The sequence below is a fragment of the Staurois parvus genome, unplaced genomic scaffold (genome assembly GCF_062004578.1).
Source record: "Staurois parvus isolate SC_StPar_1 unplaced genomic scaffold, SC_StPar_1.0 ptg001164l, whole genome shotgun sequence".
In the NCBI taxonomy this organism is placed as follows: domain Eukaryota; kingdom Metazoa; phylum Chordata; class Amphibia; order Anura; family Ranidae; genus Staurois; species Staurois parvus.
Window position 1 is genome coordinate 25,851 of NW_028318960.1, and position 21,231 is coordinate 47,081.

The 21,231-nt window shown below is 43.2% G+C and overlaps 1 protein-coding gene across 1 annotated transcript in view; it reads left to right on the forward strand.

Moving 5' to 3' along the window:
• LOC149439021 (myosin-10) overlaps window positions 1-21,231 on the forward strand; it is a 64,711-nt gene that overhangs the window by 25,844 nt on the left and 17,636 nt on the right. Inside the window, exons 10-22 of the mRNA XM_089659565.1 lie at window positions 1,920-2,028; window positions 6,725-6,856; window positions 7,054-7,260; window positions 8,190-8,327; window positions 9,861-9,984; window positions 10,108-10,279; window positions 12,167-12,379; window positions 12,478-12,622; window positions 15,727-15,933; window positions 16,694-16,798; window positions 17,128-17,280; window positions 17,427-17,675; window positions 18,086-18,298. Of these exons, the coding sequence (XP_089515691.1) occupies window positions 1,920-2,028; window positions 6,725-6,856; window positions 7,054-7,260; window positions 8,190-8,327; window positions 9,861-9,984; window positions 10,108-10,279; window positions 12,167-12,379; window positions 12,478-12,622; window positions 15,727-15,933; window positions 16,694-16,798; window positions 17,128-17,280; window positions 17,427-17,675; window positions 18,086-18,298 (2,167 nt within the window). The remainder of the gene's footprint in view (window positions 1-1,919; window positions 2,029-6,724; window positions 6,857-7,053; window positions 7,261-8,189; window positions 8,328-9,860; window positions 9,985-10,107; window positions 10,280-12,166; window positions 12,380-12,477; window positions 12,623-15,726; window positions 15,934-16,693; window positions 16,799-17,127; window positions 17,281-17,426; window positions 17,676-18,085; window positions 18,299-21,231) is intronic.

The following is a 21,231-nucleotide window of genomic DNA, read 5'->3' on the forward strand; positions in this document are numbered from 1 at the left end:
CTATATTGCCAAAAGTATTGGCCCCGCCCTCCAAATCACTGGATTCAGGTGTTCCAATCCCCTCCAAATCACTGGATTCAGGTGTTCCAATCATGTGATTCAGGTGCTCCAATCCCCTCCTTGGTCACAGGTGTATACAATCATCCCCTAGGCTTGCAGACTGCTTCTACACACATTGGTGAAAGAATGAGTCGCTCTCAGGAGCTCAGTGACTCCAAGCGTGGTCCCGTGATAGGTGGTCACCTGTGCAATAAGTCCATCCGTGACATTTCCTGGCTGCTAAATATTCCACGCTCAACTGTTAGTGGGATTATAACAAAGTGGAAGCAACTGGGAACAACAGCAACTCAGCCACCAAGTGGTAGGCCACGTCACATGACAGGGCGGGGTCAGCGCATGCTGAAGCGCACAGAAGTCGCCAACTGTCTGCAGAGTCAATAGCTAAAGACCTCCAAACTTGGTGTGGCCTTCAGATGAGCCCAACAACAGTGTGTAGAGAGCTTCATGGAATGGGTTTCCATGGCCGAGCAGCTGCATCCAAGCCTTACATCACCAAGTACAATGCAAAGCGTCGGATGCAGTGGTGTAAAGCACGCCGCCACTGGACTCTAGAGCAGTGGAGATGTGTTCTCTGGAGTGACCAATCACGCTTCGCTATCTGGCAATACAATGGACGTGTCTGTGTTTGGCGGTTGCCAGGAGAACGGTGCTTGCCTGACTGCATTGTGCCAAGTGTAAAGTTTGGTGGAGGGCGGATTATAGTGTGGGGTTGTTTTTCAGGGGTTGGGCTTGGCCCCCTAGTTCCAGTGAAGGGAACTCTTAAGATGTCAGCATACCAAGACATTTTGGACAATTTCATGCACCCAACTTTGTGGGAAGAGTTTGGGGATGGCCCCTTCCTGTTCCAACATGACTGCGCACCAGTGCACAAAGCAAGGTCCATAAAGACATGGAGGAGCCAGTTTGGGGTGGAGGAGCTTGACTGTCCTGCACAGAGTCCTGACCTCAACCCCATAGAACACCTTTGGGATGAATTAGAGCGGAGACTGCGAGCCAGGCCTCCTCCCCCGACATCAGTGCCTGACCTGACAAATGTGCTTCTGGAAGAATGGTCCAACCTTCCCATAGACACCCTCCTAAACCTTGTGGACGGCCTTCCCAGAAGAGTTGAAGCTGTTATAGCTGCAAAGGGCGGGGCCAACTCAATATTGAACCCTACGGACTAAGACTGGGGGGCCATTAAAGGCCATGTGCGTGGAAAGGGCGGGGCCAACTCAATATTGAACCCTACGGACTAAGACTGGGGGGCCATTAAAGTTCATGTGCGTGGAAAGGCCGGCCGACCAATACTTCTGGCAATATAGTGTATGTGAAGCAGTGTGCTAAAACAGTATCCCTTTGGGAAAACATGCAACTGCCATAACCTTCAGTGTAGATTCCACATCCAGGAATTCAGTGGGACAGCCACTCCCCAGCTAGTATTGCTTCAATTTTGAAAAAGTAGAAAATCTCTCTGAATTTGTATGATCCTAGGCAGCTGCTTCTCAAGCCAGCAAATCACTTCCTCCTCCTCTCACCCCACAGTATTCACATCAAGGATCATGGGAAACTAATACAATACATGTCATAGTACAAATGTTTATTAAAAGGCAAATAGACTCACACTTTGTAAAAGGATCACACGGCATGTGAATCAGTCTGCTGGTCCTACTGGGATCTCTCCTCTCCCCTGCTGGCAGTGCTGAAGCCGGCGGCGGTGCCTGTTCGCAGCATTCACATTCTGTGTCAGATAACAAAGATAACCGTTCCGTTATATCCCTGAAAAGTATGTAACGTGAATGTGACAATGTATCCACTAAAAGCACAGACACGTCGGCTCGTTCATGGTTCACACTTCTAGCTTTGTCTCTTCTGATCAGGGCCTTTGCCAAGAAGCAGCAGCAGCTCAGCGCCTTGAAGGTGTTACAGCGGAACTGCGCCGCCTACCTGAAACTGCGCCACTGGCAATGGTGGCGACTCTTCACTAAGGTAAGCCGGAGGCACCGCGACACCAATGTCCGTGTGGTCAGCTGTAGAAGAAATGGCTTTATTACTGTGTGTAACTCTCTGTGACCGTCATGACCCATACGTTCATCTCATACCACTCTTAACTGCGCATGCGTGGCTCCGGGGGAGCGCAGCGCAGCAATCGGTGGTCACCGATCAATGGAAATAGCCGAAGACATCGGCTCTGTCATGTGATCAGCTGTGTCCAATCACAGCTGATTGCATGCAAATAAGGAAATGCCGGTTATCGGCATTCATCTCCTTATGAGCTGTCACGCTGACAGAGGAGAGGAGAGCCGGTAGTCGGCATTCCTCAGAGGGGACATGTACACTGATCATGAGGGCACTGATGATCAGTGTGCCCTGATGATCAGTGTAGCCCCATCAGTGCCATCTGTCAGTGACCATCAATATCAGCTGTCAGTCCTCATCAAAGCCACATATCAGTGCCTACCAGTGCACATCAATGCCACATATCAGTGCCTACCAGTGCACATCAATGCCACATATCAGTGCCTACCAGTGCACATCAATGCCACATATCAGTGCCTACCAGTGCACATCAATGCCACATATCAGTGCCTACCAGTGCACATCAATACCACATATCAGTGCCCATCTGAGTTGCCTTTCAGTGCCACCTATTAGTGCCACCTATCAGTGCTGCCAATCAGTGTCACCTATCAGTGCCAGTCCATGCCGCCTATCAGTGCGCATCAGTGCCATATATGAGTGCTGCCTATCAGTGCCCATCACTGCAGCCTCATTAGCGCACATCAGTGAAGGAGAAAAATGACTTATTTACGAAATTTTATAACAAACTAAGAATTTTTTTTTTTTTTTTCAAAATTTTCAGTTGTTTTTTGTTTACCAAAAAAAAAAAAAAAAACCCAGAGGTGATTAATTACCACCAAAATAAAGCTCTATCTGTCTAAAAAAAAAATGATAAAAACATCATATGGGTACAGTGTTGCATGACCGCGCAATTGTCATTCAAAGTGTGACAGTACTGAAAGCTGAAAATTGGCCTGGGCAGGAAGGGGGTATAAGTGCTCTGTAGGCAGGAAGGGGGTAGAAGTGCCCTGTAGGCGAGGGGTTAATAAAAAATAAAAATAAAAATGTTTTAAAGAAGTTGTCTCAGTTCTATTTTTAGTGTTCTGTTCCGTTTTTATTTATGTAGTACTGTGTTTCATCTTCCTATGTGCTGTTGGATGGCCATGGAGAAAGGGGTGCCCTGGCCAACCTCACATCTAGCCTTTGACAACAGAGCTTGCAAGAAGACGGCTGTATCGATAGATGGCGCTATTCTCCATCTCCAAACGCTTGCTTGCCTGGAACATTTTAGTTGGCAAGCCCCTTTCCTCCTGCATTCCTTGTGTCTTAGGCAAGTGCTTGGAGACAGAGAAAAGTGCCGTCAAGGCTGCCGTCACCTTACTAGGGGCATTGTTGGATGGCCATGAAGGCTTAAAAGGTGCTCTGTGTGACGAAACCAACAGCCTTAGACAGCTCGTAGGGAGATCAGACAAAGTGCTACCTGTATTTTGCCCTCGGGAAATAGAACACAGTACTAAAAATTGAAGTGAGACTTAAATGTGTTTGAAATAATTATTAGAAGTGGAACCGATTCAAGGTTACCTCTGGGCCATGTAGGTGTTAAAGGAAACGTGCCAAGCTGGCTTATACTGGCCATAGCCAGGGCTCCCATCCAGTGCTGAGGCTTCCATTGGCAGACTTCTGCAGACCAATCTAGTACCCGGGGCAGTTACTGAGTGTGTTGCTCGAGAAATAAGCTCTGCCCTGGAACAAGCACCGCTTCCAGGAGGCAGGCTAAGACGACGTTCATATCAGAGCTTCATGAATTGAATAAGGCTTTGCAGTTGTACCACATCTGCAGGCTGGTGGATTGGAGGAATCATGCCCAAGTAGACAGACTGATGTCTTCCTGCCTCCCAATGTATTCAGGACTTATTGCTTCTATATGGTGGAGTTGGTCAAGGTTCAGACCCCCCCCACTGTGGTGTCACAATGATTCCATCCTGCTAAGCACTACCCCTTTGCACTGTAGCAGCTGGTATAAACACTACACCACCATGGCATACAGATGGGGTAAGGAGTTGTTCATGTCCACAGTTCGAAAACGGTCAGCTTGGCAATCCAGATCTCATGCTGTTTGTATAGGTTTGCAATTATTGTCCAGTACAATTAGAACTCACTATATGTGTGTGTGTATATATGTGTGTGTATGTATGTATGTATATATATATATATATATGTGTGTGTATATGTGTGTGTATGTATGTATGTATATATATATATATATGTATATGTGTGTGTGTATATATGCGTGTGTATGTATGTATGTATATATATATATATATATATATATATATATATATATATATATATATATATATATATATATATATATATATGTGTGTGTGTGTGTATGTATATATATATGTGTGTGTCTACACACCCCTTTTAAAATGTCAGGTTTCTCTGATGTAAAAAAATAAGACAAAGGTGAGTGACCTATACACTGCACAACTCAGTCGAACAACAAACTGAAATCTTTTGTGGGGGGGGGGGGGGTAGTAAACATAAAAAACTCAAATTATGTGGTTGCATAAGTGTGCACACCCTCTTATAACTGGGGATTTAGCTGTGTTCAGAGTTAAGCAATCACATTCAAATTGTTAAATAGGAGTCAGTACACATTTGCCATCATTTAAAGTGCCTCTGATTAATCCCAAATAAAGTTCAGCTCTTCTAGTAGGTCTTTCCTGACATTTTCTTAGTCGCATCCTACAGCAAAAGCCATGGTCCGTAGAGTGCTTCAAAAGCATCAAAGGGATCTCATTATTAAAAGGTATCAGTCAGGAGAAGGGTACAAAAGAATTTCCAAGGCATTAGATATACCATGGAACACAGTGAAGACCGTCATCATCAAGTGGAGAAAATGTGGCACAACAGGGACATCACCAAGAACTGGACGTCCCTCCAAAATGGATGAAAAGACGAGAAGAAAACTGGTCTGGAAGGCTGCCAAGAGGCCTACAGCAACATTCAAGGAGCTGCAGGAATATCTGGCAAGTACTGGCTGTGTGGTCCATGTGACAACAATCTCCCGTGTTCTTCATATGTCTGGGCTATGGGGTAGAGTGGCAAAACGGAAGACTTTTCTTACCAAGAAAACATCCAAGCCCGGCTAAATTTAGCAAAAACCCATCTGAAGTTTCCCAAAAGCATGTGGGAAAATGTATTCAGGTCTGATGAAACCAAGGTTGAACTTTTTGGCCATAATTCCAAAAGATATATATTTGGCGCTAAAACAACACTGCACGTCACCAAAAGAACACCATACCCACCGTGAAGCATGGTGGTGGCAGCATCATGCTTTGGGGCTGTTTTTCTTTACCTGGAACTGGGGCCTTAGTCAAGGTAGAGGGAATTATGAACAGTTCCAAATACCAGTCAATATTGGTGCAAAACCTTCAGGCTTCTGCTAGAAAGCTGAACATGAAGAGGAACTTCATCTTTCAGCATGACAACGACACAAAGCATACATCCAAATCACCAAAGGAATGGCTTCACCAGAAGAAGATGAAAGTTTTGGAATGGCCCAGCCAGAGCCCAGACCTGAATTCAATGGAAAATCTGTGGGGTGATCTGAAGAGGACTGTGCACAGGAGGTGTCCTCACAATCTGACAGATTTGGAGTGTTTTGCATGGAAGAGCGGGCAAATATTGCCAAGTCAGGATGTGCCATGCTGATAGACTCATCCCCAAAAAGACTGAGTGCTGGAATCACATCAAAAGGGGCTTCAACAAAGGATTAGTGTAAGGGTGTGAACACTTATGCAACCAGATTTTAGGTTTTTATTTGAATATCCCTTAACCTAAAAGATTTCAGTTTGTTGTTCAACTGAGTTGTACAGTTTATAGGTCACATTAAAGGTGGAAAAAGTTATGAAATTATTTATCTTTGTCTCATTGTTTTACATCGCAGAAACCTGACATTTTAACAGGGGTGTGAAGACTTTTTTTATATCCACTGTATGTGCATTGAAAGATGAACCAACTGATCATTAAGAATAGTTTTATCTCAAACATTCATTGGAAACAGAAGAAATATAACTAATGTAGCTGTATGTCAGTATGTCTTCTCCCCCCCCCATACTTACCTTCCTCCAAAGCTGTGGCCATCTGCAGTGGCTCTCTCCCCTCACTTCCTGGTCCCAATGGCTTTGTTGCAGAAGCGGAAGCCATTGGCTCTCACTGCTGTTCATCAAAACCTGTGACAAAGGGGCAGGGCCAAACAGTGCTTATAAGTGCAGGCAGCGTGGCTTGGGAATGAGCCTGCAGGTGTGCCCCCATAGCAAGCAGCTTGCTGTGGGGGGCACACCAAGAAGAGGAGGAGCCAGGAGTGCCAGCGGGGGACCTGAAATAAATAATAGTATTTCAAGTCACTTTAAGACCAAGCAACACTGACACTGAACAAAATGGAGAAATTAAAGTTTAATGTGCTGACCTGGTCCATTGTGTTGGAGTTTGTGCTTGTTTACCCCTTGTGAGATAGTTTGAAAACTTGTCGCGTTATTATCGATCAACTGAACTTGCCAACAATCTCTCTTATCACATTTACAGAATATTTGAGCCAAGCCTTCTTGTTTTGCAGGTAAAGCCCCTCTTACAGGTGACCCGACAGGAAGAGGAGCTGCTGGCCAAAGATGAGGAGCTGCTGAAGGTGAAGGAGAAGCAATCGAAAGTGGAGGGAGAGCTGGTGGAGATGGAAAGGAAGCACCAGCAGGTGAGTAATAGATAAATGACAATGTATTGACTTTAAATTTCACATTTAAGACGGCTATGTTGTGTTTTATAGGCGTTCTTACAGTATATTAGTATAGTAGTTTAGAAGACACTCATGGAAGTCATTAGAGGTGGGCTTTTTAGAGAACATGGGAATGTCTATCTAATGTCTGACCATTTTGTGATCTCATCATCCAGCTGGTAGAAGAGAAGAACATCCTGGCCGAGCAACTCCAGGCTGAGACAGAATTGTTTGCAGAGGCCGAAGAGATGAGGGCCCGTCTAGCAGTCAAGAAACAGGAACTGGAGGAGATTCTAAGGGACATGGAGATCCGAATGGAGGAAGAAGAGGAGAGGAACCAGGTTCTGCAGAATGAGAAGAAGAAGATGCAGTCTCATATCCAGGTATGGACCACCTTCGTCATCTATCATGAACGCTGCTGCCAGACTCATCCACCTCACTAACCATTCCGTATCCGCCATCCCTCTCTGCCAATCCCTCCACTGCCCTCCATTCAGTGTCCTCCACCCCTCTCTGCCAATCCCTCCAATGGCCTCCATTCAGTGTCCTCCACCCCTCTCTGCCAATCCCTCCACTGGCTCCCAGTTGCCCAACAGATAAAATACAAAACTCTGACAATGACATATAAAGCCATCCACAACACTGCCCCAACTTACATAACCGATCTTATCTCTAAATATCACCCAAACCGTACACTCCGCTCCTCGCAAAACCTCCTACTCTCTAGCTCCCTTATCTCCTCCTCCCATGCTAGTCTCCAAGACTTCTCCAGGGCATCACCCATCCTCTGGAACTCCCTACCCCACTCTATCAGATTATCACCTACTCTACTTGCCTTTCGGCGTTCACTGAAAACCTGTCTCTTCAGGGAAGCCTATCCTGCCCTCTGCTAATTCTGGTATCCTCTACTCTTCCAACCACTCCATCCCCCACAGTGATTACCTACTGTACCACTCACCCCGCCCCCCTAGATTGTAAGCTCCAAGGAGCAGGGCCCTCAAATCCCTCTTGTATTGTTACTGTATTGTCTCCCACTATAATGTAAAGCCCTGAGCAAGCTGTTGGCGCCATATAAATCCTGTATAATAATAATCTATATACATCTCAGAAAGCACTTCTAAAGTGTAAGTCCAGGTGGTCTTACAAAGCTATATGAAGCTAACCTGTAACTTCCCAAATATTTTGATGCGCTTGCATTTTTCAGTTCCTGATGCACAATCCATCTAGAATTATTTGACTCTTTGTCTTCTCGGTTCACCATCATGTAGCAGCCTCTTCCCAATGAACTGAACTATGTTTGTGTCCACCGTAGGATCTGGAGGAACAGCTGGATGAGGAAGAAGCAGCTCGACAAAAGCTACAGTTAGAGAAAGTAACAGCAGAAGCCAAGATAAAAAAGATGGAAGAAGATATCCTTCTACTAGAAGACCAGAACTCCAAGTTTGTGAAGGTGGGAGACATTTCATAGGAAATATGGATATACCGCATGGGTCATCATACACTGATTGGAATGTTAGTTTAATGGCGCCCCAGAATCATGACAAAAACTTTCAATTGCAAGGAACTTCAGGGCAAAAAGAAGTAACTCAGTTTTAGTTCTAGATATAAAAGAGCCGCTGAGATCCTAGGTGAAGATAGACATACTAGAGGTCTGTACAATATATGATGTCCTAGACTTTGTTTTTAGTGGGCCCTTTTAATACATTGAATATAAATAAATAATATCTGTGCTAGGCCAGAAAAAAAAATGATATATCTATATACACTCTAATCAGGCAGCCGCTGAACAAATGTGATACCGGTAGAGAAGTCAATGAACATTAAAACAGATGATAATCTGTGAATAAATTCCATAATAAAAAGCTATATCCATACACAATCTACATACAGCGGGTACATTAAGTACTGAACATGTCCCCAGTTTCCTCAGTAAATATATTCCTGAAGGTGCTATTGACATAGTTACATAGTCAGTCTGGCTGAAAAAAGACAAAAGTCCATCCTGTTCAACCATAGAAAAAAAAAAAAAGTTATAATCCTACACCCACAGTTTATCCAGAGGAAGGCAAAAAAAAAACCCAGCAAAGCACGATCCAATTTGCTCCTGCTGGGAAAAAAATTCCTTCCTGATCCCCCGAGAGGCAATCGGATATTCCCTGGATCAACCTTGTCCTTGACATGTCGGTAACAACCCATGCAATCCATAGATACAAAGAAACCAAAAGTACAGAAATTAAGTTGTGTGTAACAAAATTGAATGACACAGGGAAAAAGTATTGAACACGCTAACTGAAATTTATTTAATACTTCGTACTGTATGGAGAAACTAGTGGCATGCATCGCTCAGGTGCGATTTTTGGCCCATTCTTCCACACAGTCTTCAAATCTTGAAGGTTCCGTGGGTCTCTTCTATGAACTCTGATCTTTTAGATTTTCTATTGGTTTCAAGTCAGGTGATTGGCTGGGCCATTCTAGCAGCTTTATTTTCTTTCTTTCTTTGAAACCAATTGAGAGTTTCCTTGGCTTTGTTTTTGGGATCATTGTCTTGCTAAAATGTCCGCCCTCGTTTCATCATCCTAGGTGTCAAACTGGCGGCCCTCCAGCTGTTGCGAAACTACAAGTCCCATCATGCCTCTGCCTTTGGAAATGATGCTGGTAACTGCCAATCTTGCAATGCCTCATGGGACTTGTAGTTTGGCAACAGCTGGAGGGCCGCCAGTTTGACATCCGTGCTTTAGGGCTTCTTAATCCATTCATTTAGTTGGAATGCCTGGGATCCAGGCAAAAAAGGCAACATGAGCCAAATGCAAGATGTTCTATGGTGGAAAGTCTACACATCTTAATTTCTTCTAGAAAAATATTCAGCACTTAACATTCTATTGCATGTAGAAGGCAAGAACTCCTAGGTAGAGTCCTATATATATAATAAAAAAAGATGTTGCTTAAACACCTCCATGGTTTTTCTCCATTTTCTTCCTCTCAGGAGAAGAAACTGACGGAGGAGAGGATAGCAGAGTGCACTGCACAGCTAGCGGAGGAAGAGGAGAAAGCCAAAAACTTGGCCAAGCTCAAAAACAAGCAGGAGATGATGATCACTGACCTTGAAGGTACAACGTGACCTGTTTTAAAATGATTCATTTTCCAAACTCTCAGCCATTTTTGTTGTGTCTGGTTTAAAATTTTGTGTGCTATCTGACCATTTGCCCCGTTGTATTTTTTCTGACTTTCAGAAAGATTAAAAAAGGAGGAGAAGACACGGCAGGAGTTGGAGAAGGCGAAGAGGAAGCTGGATGGGGAGACCTCTGACCTCGCAGACCAAATCGCTGAGCTGCAGGCTCAGATCGAAGAACTGAAGTTACAGTTGGCCAAAAAAGAGGAGGAGCTGCAAGCTGCTTTAGCTAGGTGATTGGAGGGGAGGCTCCATGTGAAGGTCTGGACCAGTAGCAGACAACATTCATATCATTCCTAGGGATGTCACCCTTATCAAATAACGTTCCTTCATCTCCTGAGAACCAACCTGAGCAAAAAAAAGGGTTCATGTACAGAGCATAATTTTTTTTTTCTGAAACCATTGTGTGTAGTTGATGCCCCTTGATGTTAACCCCTTCCCAGTCAGTGTCATTAGTACAGTGATAGTGTACAGTATTATATCTGATCACTGTATTAGTGTCGGTTATTATACCTCCAAGCGAGGGTCTGTTAGCGCCAGATTGCCTTCCACACTCACAGTCCCACTATATGTCCCTGATCACCACCATTACCAGTATAGTTTTCTAGCAGCATAAATTCTAGTATATATGCCATAGTTTTTAGATGCTATAACTTTCAAAGAAACCAATTTATATACACTTATTTGGGATTTTTTTTAAATTAAAGACATGTAGCAGAATACATTTTGGTCTAAATTTGTGGAGAAATTTGTATTATTTTTTTTAATTTTTTTTTTAATTGGATGTTTTACAGAAGGTAGAAATTTTTTTTTTTTTTTTTTTTTTTTTTTAATTTTCGGTCTTTTTTTGTTTATAGAATAACAAAATTTTAAAAACCCAGTAGTGATGAAATACCACCAAAAGAAAGCTCTGTTTATGTGATATAAATCTCATTTGGGTACAGTGTTGCATTAACGAGCAATTACCAATTAAAGTAGCGCATTGCAAAAAAAAATGCCCTGGTCATGAAGGGGGGTAAAACCTTCTGAAGGTCAAGTGTTTAACCCCTTCAATACCGGGCACTTATACCCCCCTCCTGCCCAGGCTAATTTTCAGCTTTCAGCGCTGTTGCACTTTGAATGCCAATTGCGTGGTCATGCAACACTGTACCCATATGATATTTTTATCATTTTTTTTCACACAAATAGAGCTTTCTTTTGGAGGTATTTAATCACCTCTGAGTTTTTATTTTTTGCTAAATAAAACAAAAAACACCTGAAACTTTTGGAACAAAATGCACTTTCCTTTGTTTCTGTTATAAAATTGTGCAAATAAATAACATTTCTTCATAAATTTAGGTCAAAATGTATTCTGCTACATTTCTTTGGTGAGAATAATTGAATTTGTATTTTTTTTTTTTTTTGCAAATGTTTCTATTATTTTTGTTTATTTTGTATTACATTTTTTTTTTTTTTACTATTTTATTTTTCAGCACACTGTGACCAAAGCAATACAACCATAGTAACATTGAACTACTCTGGGCAAGTGATCAGGATTTTTTTTTTCACATTATGATTGCTAATACCAATATGTTTCATTGATATTTGCAATCATTGCTACTGAATGAAACTGATTCATTCAGTCTTTTGTTCTGATTAGCTGTGATTGGGCAAAGCTGATCACATGATACAGATTGGCTGTGATTGGTCCTGTCTGTATCATGTGACTGCCTTGACCAGTCAAAGCTAACAACACAATTGTATACAATATATGGCATGACAGGAAGCCATCCATTGTATACACTTGACATGTGATCTGCTGTGATTGGTCACAGCGCTCACATGACACTGGCGATGGGCCAGTGTAGTGATATGTCATTGGCTGTGTCCCGTGGACACAGCCGGGGACAGATCACACCACTGCGCAGCCGTGTGAGCGGCTCGTCTTGACAGGACGTCATATGACGCCCAGTCACATTGGCATGTGTCCCGCCCGACCGTCAATCTGCTATAGGCCGGACAAAAAGGTGTTAATTGAAAAAAAAAAAAAAAAGTTGTAAAATTCAGTGGTTTACATGAAACCCTTCTATTTTAACCTTCTTAACCTGTTCACTCTTTGACCTTCTGTGTTCCCATGATAGGGGAGATGAGGAGGTGGTACAGAAGAACAATGCTCTGAAGCTGGTGCGAGAGCTACAGGCCCAGATTGCCGAGTTACAAGAAGACCTGGAGTCCGAGAAGGCTTCCCGTAACAAAGCAGAGAAGCAGAAGAGGGACCTGAGCGAGGAGCTGGAGGCACTGAAGACAGAGCTGGAGGACACTCTGGACACCACGGCTGCCCAGCAGGAGCTGAGGTATCAGAATGAAGGCAATGTCCATCTTGGGTTTGTCTCCTGTTTCTGGCCTCTTTCTTCTAACTCAAGTTAACACTCCCATTTCTTTCATCTTCAAGGACCAAACGTGAGCAGGAAGTGGCTGAGCTGAAGAAGAGCATTGAGGAGGAAACCAAAAACCATGAGGCCCAGATACAGGAAATGAGGCAACGTCAAGCCACCGCCCTGGAGGAGTTGTCCGAACAGCTGGAGCAGGCCAAGAGGGTAAGAGGCCTGGACCTAGAAGGGCCTGTGAAGGGTTCCTTAACCGCTTGTCAAATGGCAGTCGGCTCTCCCAGGCACCTACATGTGAGCTTCCTGGTTTAGGGGCATGCAGATCTGTGCTGTGATTGGACACAGCACAAATTTGTCAGCAGGTTACAGCCAGTCATTTTGACTGTGTACCTGCTGATCGGCTGTGGCCAATCAAAGCACAGAGATCTGTGTGTTTTGTTAGCACAGCAGCACAGATTCTCGCCAGATTTCTCCCTGCTTTCAGTTATCGTTCAGAACTGAAAACAAGGAGAGGCTCACGCCAGATCTGTAAGTAAAAGCAGCATACAAACACTTGCATACACTTGTTAGGCACACAGTTAATCCTTTGATTGCTGTTCTGATCAATCCTGTCACCCACCCAGTGTCTTTAGTACAGCGTAGAGGGGTGGCCCTCGGAGCTCTCTGATGTGGCCCTTTACCTCAAACTGGATGCAGTAGTTTTGGTTCACTTTCAGAAAGTGCACCACACCCGCAAGATATAATAGACGTCTATGGCAAAACGCAGGGAAGCCTCACCCAGGATGCAGGTAAACCACGGCGCATCTTTGTGAAACCAGCCTTATAAGGGGCAGGGGTGTGGGAATTTTTTTTCAAAAACTACTTGTCCAGGGACTAAATCGGGGTCCCAATCTACTTGTCCCTCATGACAAATTTCTTGTCCTGATTAATAAAAAAATTTTTTTTTAAACAAGACCATATTTAAATCAGAGATGATTTTAGGAATGTCGGGGCTTTTAAAAACAAAAGGGGCTCTATGGCAACTTAAACATGTAATATTTTTAACATTTCGCTGTTTATCTCCTCCTCCCTCCCCCCGCCTGTCTCCAGCACCGCACCCGGGGTCTAGCAGGGAAGGGAGAGACCTTGTAGTGTAATGAGCACTGATTGGGTGCTCCTCAGAAAAGGGGGAGGGTCCGGCTTATCCTTTAACCCTTTCGCTGCCAGAGCAGTGTTTGCATTTTTTTGCACACGTTTAAACAATCATCTTAGGCCTGAAGATTACATAAAACCCCCAAACATATATTTTCTGAGAGCCGAGACCCTAAAATAGTGGTAGTTCCAATTTTGTATGTCACATGTTATTACAAAATGTCAGTTAAAAATACAAGTAAGTTAATTTTAGGGCCCAAAAAAAGCTATAAATTACCCCAATTTTTTTGTAAAATATAAAAGATGAGATTGAACCGAGTAAATAGATATCCGACTTGTCAAACCTTAAATTTGTGAGCGATCGTGAAATGGCAACGAACTTCAGTACCCTATGTTTTCTATAGGTTGACACTTATAAAGCCCCTTATAAGTCATCGGTAGAGTGTTCTGGAGGAGGTCTGGTGCTAGAATTATTGCTCTCATCCTGGGTGCACGGTGATATGTGACTTGGGTATCACAATCGTTTTCATGCGTAGGCGCTCCAGCATGTGCTTTTACATTTGTACGTGTGTATATGTGGGGGTGGGAGGGCTTTTATTTATTTTATTTTTTTTTTGGGGGGGGGGTGTTATGTACTTGGGTGTAACTTTCATTTTTTTTTACATGTGATAATTTTTGGTGACAGGTTCTCTTTAGGGACCCTGCCTGTCTCCCCCTGTGCTCCACTGAATGTAATGCAGTGCACATCGCACCACATTACATTCTTTCCCAGCCTCCGTGGCCGGGAATCTCTCAACGGGGACCTGGAAGTGACATCATAACGTCACTTCTGGGTCAGGACAAGAAGGGGAAGGGAGGGGAAGGGAGCGGAGGCTGGCTCTGTGTGGAAGCAATCGGCAGCAGCTCTGCTGCCCAAATGACAGATGAGCCGTGCTGCTTGTCCACAGCAGGGCTAAAGGTAAAAAAAAATGACCTGCTCAGCTCCCAGAACTACATGTCCCGGGCATCGGGTGATATGAATTCAACATCCCTGAAGGTGCTCAGGACAGTCAGGGTTCGCTCCCCCTTACCACCACTGGTGTAATGTCAGGGGTCTCAATGGCGACCCTGCCCCATGCTCCATGGGGCCCATGCGGACTCCCTGTTAAGTTCTGTTTTACACTTAGACAGGAGGGGTGGCATATGCAGGAACCGATCCTCCATTTTTCTCCTGCAATTGCTGAAACTGGGCTTCTCCTCCTCTCTCTCCTGCTGGCACTCAGCAGCTTCAGGGGGGAAATGTTCATTATGCTATTCAAAATCAAAAAAAAAAATCTAAATTCTGAACCATTTCCTTTCATTGTGGCCCACAACCGGTTACAAAATCATTTAAATGGCCCTCGTTCTTCAAAGGGTTGAGCACCCTTGGTGTACTGTATTATCACTGTTCACTGTATTACAGTCACTAGCAACGTCCGTGTCAGTTAGGAACATGCACATGTTTAAACAATCATCTTAGGCCTGAAGATTACATAAAACCCCCAAACATATATTTTCTGAGAGCCGAGACCCTAAAATAGTGGTCCGTGTCAGTTAGGACCAGGTTGCCCGCCACACTATCAGTCACACTATAAGTCGCTGATCACCGTCATTACTAATATAGTGTCTGTATGGATCAGTATCTTGATCACAACCAGAACCTTACTAGTGTCCACACTAGTATAGTGTCCCCAAAAAAGGAGTTTGCTTTTTACCAGACATGTAGCAGAATACATTTTGGCCTAAATTTTTATGAAAATGTTTGATTTTATTGGATATGTTTTATAACAGAAAGTAGAAAATATTTTTTTCCCAAAACATTTTCTGTATTTTTTCGTTTATATAATAAAAAAACCCTGTGGGGATCAAAATACCACCAAAAGAAATCTTTATTTGTGTGCATAAAAGGAAATAACTTTTGGTTGGGTACGGTGTTGCAACACCAAGCAATTTCCAGGTAAAGTAGTGCAGTGCTGAAAGTGGTAAAAACTTTCCAGTAGTCAAGTGGTTAAGGTTAAAAGTGAATATTTCCATAGACCAGCAATTTACTTCATACATCAAGTCAGCAGTAGGGGAAGTTCCTCTTTGATCCTAATGAGAATCTTCTTTGGGTTCATTGAAAATGAAATTATTTCGACGTTTTAATTTCCCTGTGTCCCGCACAGCTCAAAGTGAACCTGGAGAAGAACAAGCAGAGCCTGGAGTCTGAGAACAAGGAGCTGGTCGGTGAGGTGAAGGTTCTTCAGCAGCAAAAGTCAGAGTCGGAGTACAAGAGGAAGAAACTGGAGGGTCAGGTTCAGGAGTTTCACGCCAAGGTGTCAGAAGGGGACAGGCTGCGTGCTGAGCTGGCAGAAAAGACCAGCAAACTTCAGGTACTTTGTCCGACCCATGAAGCCTTCTGTCACATGGAGATTGTAAAACGATCCATTACTGTATATTATCCAAAACTTTCCTGCCAGTTTTTGAAGTTTACTTTATTTGTCCACCATACTGCCCCGAACTACATCACTGACCTAATATCCAAGTACCGCTGAGCACGCACACTCCGCTCCTCACAAGACCTCCTTCTCTCTAGTTCCCTGGTCTCCTCCTCCCATGCCCGCCTCCAGGACTTCTCCAGGGTGTCACCCATCCTCTGGAACTCCCTGTCCCAACCCATCAGATTATCACCTACTCTCCTCTCCTTTAGGCGTACCCTGAAAACCCATCTCTTCAGGGAAGCCTACCCCACCCCCTGCTAACTTGCCGACCTCCTCCACTCTTTCTACCACTCCATCCCCCACAGCTATCTCCTCCTGTGCCACCATCCCCCCCTCCTAGATTGTAAGCTCCAAGGAGCAGGGCCCTCAATCCCCTCATGTTTTGCATTGTATTGGTATTGTTCTGTCACATGTTCTGTCCCCCTTTGTAATGTACAGCGCTGAGCGAACTATTGGCGCTTTATAAATACTGTATAATAATAATGTATAATAATTTGTCGCAAATGGATTTTGTCTCTACGTAAAAAAATTGTTGGCATGACACCTAAGTGAAAGGCAAATTTGTTGTTGGTCAGCCTCTGCTTAGCAGGTTTTATGCTGAAAGGTTGTGATATGGTCTTGATACATAATGATTTATTGTTTATCATTACAGAATGAACTGGACAATGTGTCAACCTTGTTAGAGGAAGCTGAAAAAAAAGGGATTAAATTGGTCAAGGACGTCGCTGGCCTGGAGTCCCAGCTGCAGGACACTCAGGTCTGTTCGGTGTGACTCACGTACTGTTAGTGGTTGGCTATTGTGGTTTTTGAGGTCAAGATCTTAAAACCGGGGGAGTACGTATAGTAGTCGTAATTGCGAATTGGACCCATGCTGCAGGGGGCCCGTGCAGCTTCCCTGTACACCTGGATAGGAGGGGCAGCATATACAAGGACTGATGCCCTCCATTTTCCTTCTGCAGCCTTTCAGCTGAGCAGACACCACCTTTATCTGAACTATAACTTTTGGGTGGACTGGGTTCAATCTGGCTTAATGCATTTCACACAAAAGACACAAAATCCCTAATGTATGGTTTATCCCTTTGACAGGAACTGCTCCAGGAAGAAACTCGGCAGAAGCTGAACCTTAGTAGTCGTATCCGACAGCTAGAGGAGGAGAAAAGCAACCTGCTGGAGCAGCAGGAGGAAGAGGAGGAGGCCCGCAAGGCCCTGGAGAAGCAAATCATCAACCTCCAGGCACAGGTACCATTCCTGTTGGAATATTATATGTTCTAAAGGGCTGCATAGTGAAGAACATGTCCTACCTGTAACTTGTCATAACCAATCAAAATTCAGTTTGTTGCCTTTTGCTTGATTATATAACATCAGCTGACAAATTTTTGAACCAGCTTGTAGACTCGAAGAAGAAGCTGGAAGATGATGTTGGCACCATTGAAGGGTTAGAAGAAGTGAAAAAGAAGCTCTCAAAGGACATGGAGCTAATGGGACAGCGCTTGGAGGAAAAGGGCTTGGCTTACGAGAAGCTGGAGAAGACCAAAAACAGACTTCAGCAAGAGCTGGATGACTTGATGGTGGACCTGGATCACCAGAGGCAGATTGTGTCCAACCTGGAGAAGAAGCAGAAGAAGTTTGACCAGGTTAGTTGACTTTGTCCCTTCCAACAGAAGAAGTTTGACCAGGTCAGTTGACTTTGTCCCTTCCAACAGAAGACGTTTGACCAGGTCAGTTGACTTTGTCCCTTCCAACAGAAAAAGTTTGACCAGGTCAGTTGACTTTGTCCCTTCCAACAGAAGAAGTTTGACCAGGTCAGTTGACTTTGTCCCTTCCAACAGAAGAAGTTTGACGAGGTCAGTTGACTTTGTCCCTTCCAACAGAAAAAGTTTGACCAGGTCAGTTGACTTTGTCCCTTCCAACAGAAGAAGTTTGACCAGGTCAGTTGACTTTGTCCCTTCCTTTACTAGATGATATCCAGTACCTCAGGAGAGATGTATATAAGGGGTTTCCTTTCTTGAAACATGGCATGAATTCCATCTCTCTCTCCCACCAGCTTCTTGCTGAAGAAAAGACCATCTCAGCCCGATGCGCCGAGGAACGCGATCGGGCCGAGGCAGACGCACGGGAGAAGGAGACCAAAGCTTTGTCACTAGCCAGAGCCCTGGAGGAGGCGCTAGAGGCTCGTGATGAATTTGAGAGACTGAACAAGCAGCTGAGAGCAGAGATGGAAGATCTGATGAGCTCCAAAGATGACGTTGGGAAGAACGTAAGTTACCATAAAGGAGATCTGTGCACATGGATTAATATTTTAGTAAAGGCCACTGTGGTTATATTTGGCAAGCATTGCGACAGCCTTCCTTAACCAGAGTTCTATGAAACCTTAGAATTTCTCCAGAGGTTGCTAAGGGGTCCTTGAACAATGTCTCTCAGATCGGTAACCACTGACAACAACAATCTTTTTAGTGATCTTTAAAGGGGGTATTCCTCCCAGTGACCTCCTACTGACATATTAATGTACCATGGGCTATAGATATAGGAATTATTAGCAGAGGTTCCATGAGACCAGAAAGGTATTTCACACGTTCCTCCGTGCTAAAAGATTTGAGAAAGACTGACTTACCATTATTTTACACCCTTATAAGGTCTCATTTCTTATGGTCAAACTCCAGCCAAAGCTGCAATAAAAGCTCTGCCAAATCTAAAAAAAAAACAAAAGTGTTGGCTGGGTTTGGGCCTTATTGCTTGTACATCTGATTTAATGAAGCTATGCAGGCAAGATCAGGAGGGCCAATTTTGTCCTAAAGTGGAATTTCATGTTTTATTGCCCAGCAGCTGCTTTCTGTCTAGTGCTTCCCCACTAGAGCCGACATGCTTCTTCTGGCTTTACCATTTGGTCTAAATGAAAGTCAGCGTCACCAAACTTACTTCCTGTGAGCCCCGACCATCCTAGACCTTCACCCTAAGAATACAACATTACACAGCTTGAGCGTACACCTAGACTGTTTGGTGCTCATCATTCAGTCCAGGCCGAACAACAGCCCCAACCACCACTGCTGAGGAAGGACCCATTACACCACCACAGCCTAAAGACTGCAGCGGAGAAGTGATATCGGGTTTTCATGAACAAAAAAAATGTAGACCAAGCGGGCTTAAAGTGGTTGTAAACCCTTACATGGAGTGACCAGCCTCAGGTGATACACAAAGCTGAAAACAATCCTCCTACCTAAGTTGTACCTGTTTACCTGTAGCATTTTCTTCTCTACATCCATTCAAACCCACATGGAAGAAAAATATATTTGAAATATATTTTTAAAATATTCTTCCCGAATATATTGGCATATATTTGAAATACTACAATTTTGGCCATATTCAATATATTTCAATAATGTGTGTGTGTGTATATGTATATATATGTGTGTGTGTATGTATGTATGTGTATATATGTGTATATATATATATATATATATATATGTATGTGTGTGTGTATGTATATATATATATATATATATATATATATATATATATATATAGAGAGAGAGACAAGTGCACACTATAAATGGATATGCTATGTTCAAACTTCATGTCTGAGGTTTTCAACCACTTTAAAGGAAGGGTGGGGGTATATGTGTGTGTGTGTGTGTGTGTGTGTGTGTGTGTATATATATATATATATATATATATATATATATATATATATATATATATATATATACACACACACACATACATTTCATGTTGAAATGCGTTTTTATACCAAAAGATTTTTAAACATATATTTCATATATACTGTATGTCTTTAAAAATGCAAATCTACATTTTTGGAATGCATTTACAAATATATGTTAAAAAAATTTGAAGAATATATTTTCAAAAAATATATTTTTTTAACATATAAAAAAAAGTCATTTTAACTTATGTTTACATATATTTGTAAGTGCATTCCAAAAATGTAGATTTGTATTTTTAAAGACATACAGTATATTTGAAATGTATTTTTAAAAATACTTTTCATATATTTTGTAATAAAAACACATTTTAACATGCAGTGTGTATGTGTGTGTATGTATGTATATATATATATATGGCCAAAATTGTAGTATTTCAAATATATTTTTCTTCCATATCGGAAGTGCTGAATGTCTAAAGCTTGTCTGAGTGTTCAGTAATAAAGGGGTGGATATCTGAAATCACACACTGCAGAGCTCAGTGAGAAGAGCTGATTTGGAGGCAAGAGCCACACCCCCCTCCACACAGCTTACAGGAACAGAGCTAAACCTGTCAATTTGCTGGAGGTTCCTACCCTGTCACCATTTTTCTTTTGGTGTCAGGAAAACTTGTCAGAAGTGATTCACGCTGATAGCAGAGGAACGAAGCAGCAGACAGAAATTACACTTAGTACTCCGGACTGAGACAAGAGCACACTATAAATGGATATGCTTTGTTCATACTTCATGTCTGAGGTTTTCAACCACTTTAAAGGAAGGGTGGGGGTAGCTGGAGTTCCTTTTTAAGAAGTAAAAAATGTAAACATTTGATTTTTATGTAATACTTTTGAGACTTGTAGATTGTAGTTGTGTGAGTTGGTCCTGTTGGTTGTAGTTGTGTGAGATGGTCCTGTTGTAGTTGTGTGAGATGGTCCTGTTGTAGTTGTGTGAGATGGTCCGGTTGTAGTTGTGTGAGATGGTCCTGTTGGTTGTAGTTGTGTGAGATGATCCTGTTGGTTGTAGGTGTGTGAGATGGTCCTGTTGGTTGTAGTTGTGTGAGATGATCCTGTTGGTTGTAGGTGTGTGAGATGATCCTGTTGATTGTAGATGTGTGAGATGGTCCGGCTTATTGTAGGTGTGTGAGATGGTCCGGCTTATTGTAGGTGTGTGAGATGATCCTGTTGATTGTAGGTGTGTGAGATGGTCCGGCTTATTGTAGGTGTGTGAGATGGTCCGGCTTATTGTAGGTGTGTGAGATGGTCCGGCTTATTGTAGGTGTGTGAGATGGTCCGGCTTATTGTAGGTGTGTGAGATGGTCCGGCTTATTGTAGGTGTGTGAGATGGTCCTGTTGGTTGTAGGTGTGTGAGATGGTCCTGTAGATTGTAGGTGTGTGAGATGGTCCTGTAGATTGTAGGTGTGTGAGATGGTCCTGTAGATTGTAGGTGTGTGAGATGGTCCTGTTGGTTGTAGCTTTGTGAGATGATCCTGTTGGTT